General features: G+C 42.9%; 1 protein-coding gene across 2 annotated transcripts in view; it reads right to left on the bottom strand.

The window, feature by feature from the left end:
* Positions 1 to 676: 676 nt before the first annotated feature.
* The window catches only part of LOC110508930 (lysine-specific demethylase 4A), a 30,813-nt gene continuing 21,962 nt past the window's right edge, over positions 677 to 9,527 (bottom strand). For both annotated transcript variants that reach the window (XM_036966158.1, XM_036966159.1), the window contains 4 exons: positions 9,312 to 9,485; positions 8,734 to 8,853; positions 4,453 to 4,545; positions 677 to 3,235 (listed from right to left, as the gene is read on the bottom strand). In XM_036966158.1, the coding sequence (XP_036822053.1) occupies positions 3,095 to 3,235; positions 4,453 to 4,545; positions 8,734 to 8,853; positions 9,312 to 9,485 (528 nt within the window). In that variant the 3' untranslated portion in view covers positions 677 to 3,094. The remainder of the gene's footprint in view (positions 3,236 to 4,452; positions 4,546 to 8,733; positions 8,854 to 9,311; positions 9,486 to 9,527) is intronic.

Genomic DNA, 9,527 nt, shown 5'->3' with positions numbered 1-9,527 from the left:
GGTAGGAGAGGGTAAGTAGTGGGAAGGCAGGTAAGGTAGGAGAGGGTAAGTAGTGGGAAGGCAGGTAAGGTAGGAGAGGGGACTAACTTTTACTTTCTTTGCTTTGGTTCCATCCAGACCCTTTTCCCAACTTCACAGTGTTAAGGAATAATACATTCCCTGTAAACTGTATTTTTCTCTGCCTCCGTCTACCTTTCCCGTAGCTACGATCACATACCTTTTCACTCCACGGGGAGTTGCGATGTAGAAGGGTGTTACGTTCCCTCCTCCAAGAGGCGTACGTAACAGCCTACTATCCAACCAGGTACAGTATTTGTGCGAAGATGGTAAAGAGAACCAGACTAGAGGACTTTAGTTTCTGATGCCATTTGTTTCAGTCTTTGCCTGACCAGGAACTACAGACAAGTCTGGCACTGTGAAATTGATGTTCATCAACGCTGCTGAATTTTTTTCATTATTCTTGCACAACGTTCATGTTATGACCTTAAATGGGCAACTCCACCGCTTTTCAACCTCATTTTCATAATCTCCAGCACATCTCTACGGCACATCTCTAAATGTCGTCAGGCAGAACACGACATCATCTAAAGTTAAAACACAGATTTGTGGTGATGGGTAGCAAGAAAAATAAACTTGCTGCAGGTTTTTAAAAAAAATCACTTTTACTCATACCCTGTGATGTCACAGAAACATTTTTATTTTTAGATGTAGATGCTGGTTTGGTGTTGGAGATGAAGTAACAGAATTGCCCTTTTAAAAGGAGAAGTTCACAATTTGACAGGTGGTTCCTTACCCTGAAAATAGTCTGTGGACCAGGATAAACTGTAATCCATGGTTCAGTTCTTTAAAAATAGCCATTGCAAACTTCAGCTACCGCAAGCAAAGAAATATGGAAGTGATGGCTTGTGAGCATGTTTAAAAAAAAGATGAACAGTCCAAATCACCTTAAATCAGCTCCATTTTTGTTGGAACCTTAAGTCCATAAAGAATTAAGCATGCTCCATCACTTCCATAGATTTTGGGCTAGCAGTAGCTAGTTTAATGCCCGTTTAAAGAGAGTTGAACCATGGATTTTTAAGCCTTGAGACATGGACAAGACAAAAAAAATGTAAGTGCCTTTGAACGGGGTATTGTAGTAAGTGCCAGGTATACCGGTTTGTGTCAAGAACTGCAATACTACTGGGTTTTTCCACGCTCAACAGTTTCCTGTGTGTATCAATAATAGTCCACCACGCAAAGGACATCAACCCAACTTGACAACTGTGGGAAGCAATGGAGTTAACATGGGCCAGTATCCCTGCTTGACACCTTAAGAGTCCATACCCCAACGAATTGAGGCTGTTCTGAGGGCAAAGGGAGGGGGGGGGTGCAACTCAATATTAGGAAGATGTTCTTAATGTTTTGTATACAGTGTATCAATCTATTACAGGGTTCTCCAACTGGTAGCTCGTGGGTCGAATTTGGTCCACGGGTGAGTTTATTTGGCATCCAAATTTCTGAGCAAATTTTTTTTTTTTTTATCACGTTTTATTGGTGGATGATGGCTAAAAACAACCCCAAATCAGCTCCAATTTAATTTTGGACATGTTCCAAAGTATTCCCATGCATAGTAGTGCCCTGATTGTATACAAAATGTAAGCAAGGTTTGATATGAGTGTTTTAGGCAGATATTATATCTGGGCTTCTTGTGGTCTACAAGTTATTTGGCCCCCTGAACATCCGCTCAAGAAAAAAAAAAAGCTATCGGACCTTATTCAAGTGAAGTATGTCTGACAGGATGTTTGAGATCAGGGGACAGCAAACGAGAGACAAAGCTTTTTTCCCCAGTCAGGTCTTTACTGCAACAGTTGATGTTTACAAATGTAATGCACATGACTCCAAACGCTTCAGACAGTAGCCATGGCAACAAAACTTGAGTGAGGTGGTAAGGGTGTGTGAGTCCTCCTGAGATACTTTAAATGAGCTACATATACAAACACTACCCAAATACCGACGATTCATGTCAACAAGGAACATCGACAAAGCATGAGAAGGATAAACATTCTTCAAATGATTAGAACATTTTCCCCTGTCAAAAAAAAACCATTCTGGCATCCTTGGTTGTGATAAGACCACACACCAACTAGTCTACACCTAGGCTGTAATTGACCAGGTGCACATTCAGCAGGACACAACGTTTTGGAACTTTCAGATAGTAATAATGTAGTTGGACTTAACAGTGGGGGTTAATAAGTGCTTTTTAGCAGAATGACTAACCTTGGCATATACATACTACCAATTCAACATGGGATGGCAATAAAATTTTAAAAAATTAACAATTCAAGAAACGAGAACAAATGTGCACCCAAACACCTATCCACATAAATATAAATACATCTTGGGGATTTTTGGAGATTGTAAGCGCGGTGAGCTGTGGTAAAACAGTTGTTCTCAAACTTGCACAACTGACAAATGTAAATGCAATAAATCCAAAGCTTTAAAGTTGTATAGCTAAACTGAACCCAACAAGAAAACACTGGCCTTAAAGGCTTGGCCTGCTAACTGAGATCTTCCTATTGTCACGGACACAATCAAACCTGCACATTCCTATTGAAGATAATATGAAGTCCATAAAATGCATTGCAAAGCATATAAAGCCCTTCAGATTTTTTGTAATCAGTTAACAGCATGTTATTGAAAATCATATTGAATTATGGCTGGCACTGTGAAATACCATCTTTCGTGTTTTATGTAAAAATGTCAAATTAATGCTTTTGGATGGGTAAAGCTAGAGATTAGAATGCCGACTCAAGCAAGTTGTCAGATGAGAGTATGATATACTGAAATGCCCAGCATGTTCCTATCGTCATTAACGGACAGTGAAGGAAGAAGAAACCATTCACAGAAATAGGGGAGTTTCATAAAGAACCAAAACTCCCCTAAAATCCCAGCCGTGGTTTAAAAAAAATGCCCCAGGGGCATGGAAGCCTTACACACCCAGAGAGGGAGTTTGTTCCGAATAGTACCCAGGGTTGGAGCCACTTGTCCAGGCTGTGGGTGCCCCAAAGATGCCCCCCTCTATGGGTGTGTGGTGAGTTCATAAAGTAGAGGAGGGTTACTCCATCATAACTCTGTATAGGAGAGGCTCGATGTAGTCCTCTCTGTAACGGGAGTTGATGACTCGCTGTCTCTTGGAGCCCTGCTTAACCTCCTCCTCTGTGAAAATCCCATCGAAGCGCATGTCTGACGCCTTGGACTGAAAGAGAGAGCGAGGGAGAGACAGGCCATAAATTAGCATCCAGTTATCTAGGAGTAAAGTGCCATTAACATAGTAAACTCAGCAAAAAAAATGTACTTCCCTTTTTCAGGACCCTGTCTTTCAAAGAATTGGCCAGGGCAATAAATTGCAATGTCCGTACTGTGAGAAGCCCAAGACAGCGCTACAGGGGGACATGACGGACAGCTGATCGTCCTCGCAGTGGCAGACCACGTGTAACAACACATGCACAGGATCGGTACATCCGAACATCACACCTGTGGGACAGGTACAGGATGGCGGCAACAACAACTGCCCGAGTTACATCAGGAACGCACAATCTCTCCATCAGTGCTCAGACTGTCTGCAATAGGCTGATAGTCTGAGCAGGCCTGTTGTAAGGCAGGTCCTCACCAGACATCACAGGCTACAGCGTCACCTATGGGCACAAACCCACCGTCGCAGGACCAGACAGGACTGGCAAAAAAGTGCTCTTCACTGACGAGTCGCGGTTTTGTCTCACTGGGGGTGATGGTTGGATTATCGTCGAAGGAATGAGCGTTACACCGAGGCCTGTACTCTGGGATCGATTTGGAGGTGGTGGGTCCGTCATGGTCTGGGGCTGTGTGTCACAGCATCATCGAACTGAGCTTGTTGTCATTGCAGGCAATCTCAACGCTGTGCGTTACAGGGAAGACATCCTCCTCCCTCATGTGGTACCCTTCCTGCAGGCTCATCCTGACATGACCCTCCAGCATGACAAACATCTCACAGCAAGAACTGGCAAATCTGGTGCAGTCCATGAGGAGGAGATGTACTGCAGTACTTAATGCAGCTGGTGGCCACACCAGATACTGACTGTTACTTTTGATTTTGCCCCCCCCCCCCCCCTCCCCCCTTTGTTCAGGGACACATTATTCCATTTCTGCTAGTTACATGTCTGTGGAACTTGTTCAGTTTGTTTCAGTTGTTGAATCTTGTTAGATTCATACAAATATTTACACATGCTAAATTTGCTGAAAATAAACACAGTTGACAGTGAGAGGACATTTCTTTTTTTTTTGCTGAGTTTTATGAATTATGAAGAAATACATTTACATAGATTGGCATTATAAACATGGACCGAATCCAATATTCATAAAAATGCGTGATTTCATATCACCTAATCTGATAGAAATCAGTTTGGATTAAGGAACATTGGGAGAGACGCGTCTCACCATTCGGGACTTGACACGTTTGGGCAGCTCCTCGTCTAGACTGTAGACATCTTCCCTCTTGGCAGACAACGACGACCCGTCCTCAAACTCCATCTGAGTCAGCACAAAAAAACAATGACAAGTCACGCAAAAACAAGCTTCCATCCAACGTTACTTAAGAAGGTACTTCAGTCACCATATATCAAAAGCACTGGTTAACTATCCATTTAACAGCACCCAAATTAGGGCCTGGAATTTGTCCTGGTCACAAGAAACAAAGTGTATGCAGCAGTATGAAGGGTAAAATATGTTAACTACAGTGGCTTGTGAAAGTTTTCAACCCCCTTGGCATGTTTCCTATTTTGTTGCCTTACAACCTGGAATTAAAATATATATTTTTTGTATCATTTGATTTACACATCATGCATACCACTTTAAAGATACAATAAAAAATATTTTGCAAGACAAAAACAGAACTTGAGCGTACATAACTATTCACCCCCCCAAAGTCAATACTTTGTAAAGCCACCTTTTGCAGCAATTACAGCGCAGCAATTACAAGTCTCTTGGTATGTCTCTATAAGCTTGGCACATCTAGCCACTGGGATGACCATTCTTCAAGGCAAAATTTCGCCATCTCCTCAAGTTGGATGGGTTACGCTGGTGTACAGCAATCATTAAGTCATACCACAGATTCTCAATTGGATTGAGGTCTGGGCTTTGACTAGGCCATGCCAAGTCATTTAAATGTTTCCCCTTAAACCACTCAAGTGTTGGTTTAGTAGTATGCTTAGGGTCATTGTCCTGCTGGAAGGTGAACCTCCGTCCCAGTCTCAAAACTCTGGAAGACAAACAGGTTTCCCTCAAGAAGTTCCCTGTATTTAGGGCCATCCATCATTCCTTCAATTTTGACCAGTTTCCCCAGTCCCTGCCGATGAAAAACATAACCGGAGCATGATGCTGCCACCATGCTTCACTATGGGGATGGTGTTCTCTGGGTGATGAGAGGTGTTGGGTTTGCGCCAGACACAGCGTTTTCCTTGATGGCCAAAAAGCTAAATTTTAGTCTCATCTAACCAGAGTACCTTCTTCCATATGTTTGGGGAGTCTCCCACATGCCTTTTGGCGAACACCAAATGTGTTTGCTTATTTATTTCTTTAAGCAATGTCTTTTTTCAAGCCACTGTTCTGTAAAGCCCAGCTCTGTTTGGTTAGCTCCTTGGTCTTCATGGTGCCTCTTGCTAGGTGGTGCTCCTTCCTTAGTGGTGTTGCAGACTCTGGGGCCTTTCAGAACAGGTGTGTATATATTCTGAGATCATGTGACACTTAAATAAAGTCCACCTGTGTGCAATCTAACTAATTATGTGACTTCTGAAGGTAACTGGTTGCACTAGATCTTATTTGGGGGCTTAATAGCAAAGGGGGTGAATACATAAACAAGTTAATCACTCCAACCTAAGTGTATCAACCACTCCACAAATGTCTTGTTAACAAACTATAGTTTTGACACTAGTAATTTTTCCAACTTATCACAGTTCGAGTGGGTCAAAAGTTTACATACACTAAGTTGACTGTGCCTTTAAACGGCTTGGAAAATTCCAGAAAATGATGTCATGGCTTTAGAAGCTTCTGATAAACTAATTGACATAATTTGAGTCAATTGGAGGTGTACCTGTGGATGTATTTCAAGGCCTACCTTCAAACTCAGTGCCTCTTTGCTTGACATCATGGGAAAATCAAAAGAAATCAGCCAAGACCTCAGAAAATAAATTACTGTGGTAAGTAATGAGTCACTGGCTTCCTAGGGCTCTTTCATACCGTCCCTAGGAGGGGTGCGTCACTTGAGTGGGTTGAGTCACTGATGTGATCTTCCTGTCTGGGTTGGCGCCCCCCCCCCCTTGAGTTGTGCCGTAGCGAAGATCTTTGTGGGCTATACTCGGCCTTGTCTCAGGATGGTAAGTTGGTGGTTGAAGATATCCCTCTAGTGGTGTGGGGGCTGTGCTTTGGCAAAGTGGGTGGGGTTATATCCTTCCTGTTTGGCCCTGTCCGGGGGTGTCATCGGATGGGGCCACAGTGTCTCCTGACCCCTCCTATCTCAGCCTCCAGTATTTATGCTGCAGTAGTTTGTGTCGGGGGGCTAGGGTCAGTTTGTTATATCTGGAGTACTTCTCCTGTCCTATCCAGTGTCCTGTGTGAATTTAAGTATGCTCTCTCTAATTCTCTCTTTCTCTCTCGGAGGACCTGAGTCCTAGGACCATGCCTCAGGACTACCTGACATGATGACTCCGTGCTGTCCCCAGTCCACCTGGCCGTGCTGCTGCTCCAGTTTCAACTGTTCTGCCTGTGATTATTATTATTTGACCATGCTGGTCATTTATGAACATTTGAACATCTTGGCCATGTTCTGTTATAATCTCCACCCGGCACAGCCAGAAGAGGACTGGCCACCCCACATAGCCTGGTTCCTCTCTAGGTTTCTTCCTAGGTTTTGGCCTTTCTAGGGAGTTTTTCCTAGCCACCGTGCTTCTACACCTGCATTGCTTGCTGTTTGGGGGTTTAGCCTGGGTTTCTGTACAGCACTTTGAGATATCAGCTGATGTACGAAGGGCTATATAAATAAATTTGATTTGATGTAATCCTCAAAAGGTGCACTATGCAGAAATCACAGCGACATTTCCTGGTTCTTAAAATTCTAATAGTTTGCCCCATTTCAGTTTGTGACAAAACAAGCAGTCAATGTGTAGAGAATCATTGTACCATCTAAACCACTGAACTATATTTTCCATAACCACTTTTACATTATTATTATTTTTTTTAACTTTCAGCCATTTGAAGCAGGTGTACAAAACCGAAAGTAAAAGACAGAAACGAAACTTCCATAATGGGAAGAATAGAAATAGCACACATAGAACAGATGATCTAGTGCTTCTTTGACTTGCTTTCTATGGGAATAAAATATCTATAAGTCACATTTCTATGTAAATTTGGTCAGGTCACCCAAAAAGTTACATATTGTAGCTTTAAGTTTATTGTGGCGACATCTGTAGGTGTTAAGGTATGTAGCCTAGCGGATAAGCGTGTTGGGCCAGTAACCAAAAAGGTATGTAGCCTAGCGGCTAAGAGTGTTGGGCCAGTAACCAAAAGGTATGTAGCCTAGCGGCTAAGAGTGTTGGGCCAGTAACCGAAAGGTATGTAGCCTAGCGGCTAAGAGTGTTGGGCCAGTAACCGAAAGGTATGTAGCCTAGCGGCTAAGAGTGTTGGGCCAGTAACCGAAAGGTATGTAGCCTAGCGGCTAAGATTGTTGCGCCAGTAACCGAAAGGTCGCTGGTTGGAATCTGAGCCAACTAGGTGAAAAAAATGTGCCCTTGAAGAAGTCCCTTAATAACCCCAATTCCTCTTGTAAGTCGCTCGGGATAAGCTCTTCTGCTAAATTACAAAATGTCTGTTTCCTTTTAGTGTCTATAATGATGATCTATCAATGGATCCGCTTAAAATGAGCATTGGTATGGTTTCTCTCCAATTGGGTGTGCTGGGTTAAGGCAATATGTGATGCTCCAAACAAATTCTCAAACAAGTTCTCCAAACAAATTCTTAGTTCAGTGAGTTTTCTTGGCCTGCTTAAATACTTTTTGCCTTTCATAGCCGTTTGGTTGCTACTGGGAGCTATTGTTCTTTATTTCGACATTTTGTCCTTTTTGTCGACTGTAACAGGCTACCAGAAAGTCGCTTTTGGAACAATTCTGAGCCACTTCTGTAAATATTCACCACACTATTTTCACTGGAGTAAACTTGTAAATAAAACCTTCATTTTACACAGTATTTTTAATCTCTGGTTGTTCTCTTGTGCTCAAACCCTCCTAAATTAGACTGACAGATCCCGTGATATCTTAAGAGTAGCTGAAACAAAAACATGTTTAGCCTATTTGGCGCGTGTACAGTTACGCCCTAAAACGCACAAATGCCAGATACAAATAATTAACGAAAAACCTCAACGTAGTTCTTCTAGATATGAATTGCACAAGAATTATACAATTACGGATTTCTGTACAATTTCTTATTTTTATTCGCCCTGTCCGCCACCCATCCATCAGCCAATATTTCATGACCCTAAACTCGCCCGCCCCGCGGATATAACCGCAGGTTTACGAGTCAACCTGCGCATGACTATGGCACACAGCCTGAACGTGGTTGAAGTGAGGAAGTTAATTTGGCCGGGGTAGGGCAGTCATTTTAAATAAGACTTTGTGCTTAACTGACTTGCCTAGTTAAAATAAAGGTTAAAAAAATATGTGAATGTGGTACCTGGTACATAAGGATGGAGTGCGATGCGACAAACTTGGCCCCGTACAGCAGATTGTCCGTCCAGCGCACCTGCACCACGTCGCCCACTGCTGGAGGGCCCAGCTTGACACAGTCCCGGTTCTGAAACCAAACCGTAGACAAGAGCAATCGTATTAGTTCAGTGAGCCACAGTTAAATACGCCAGGCCCATTAAATCAAGTCAATATAGCCCACAGCACGACTGGATTGATTTGTTTCCACTTTTTAGGATTGGTCAATTTCTATGACCAATACTACCACTGTGTTTGCCATACCACTGAATACCACGCCTAGCACTGATAAAAGCAGACAGATCTATTGACACTGCTGCTCCTCATTGTAATACAACATTTAGAAAGGAAATGTTTCCAGCAAAACTTAGTTTCATTTGTTGCCACAGTGATTAGTTTGTTTAGAATATATTTAAATGTCAATACAACTGCATTGTCTATTTGTTACAGCAAACAACATGTCTCCTGATGTTTCTCAACACCCCCAGATAGAGCTTCAGAACTTGTGGCTGTAGCATTCATCCAACGATAAAGGTATAGTCTCCTCACCTCGATGTCCTCGGGGAAGAGGTTGTCACTGTAGGAGCCATCGTCGAAGACGACCTCGTAGAAGGTGGCGGTGGTCAGCAGCTCCAGCACCTCACACTGGTAGTAGCGCCCATTTTTATGCTTACAGATAACCTGCTGGCCGACCTCAAGCTCTTGCATGGCCGCCTTATTACGCTAGGAGGACATGAGGTCAAAGATCAAACACTCCATATAGCA

This window comes from Oncorhynchus mykiss, chromosome 28, assembly GCF_013265735.2.
Source record: "Oncorhynchus mykiss isolate Arlee chromosome 28, USDA_OmykA_1.1, whole genome shotgun sequence".
Lineage (NCBI taxonomy): Eukaryota > Metazoa > Chordata > Actinopteri > Salmoniformes > Salmonidae > Oncorhynchus > Oncorhynchus mykiss.
Note: the sequence above shows the minus strand (reverse complement) of the source record. Positions and strands in the feature narration are given on the sequence as shown.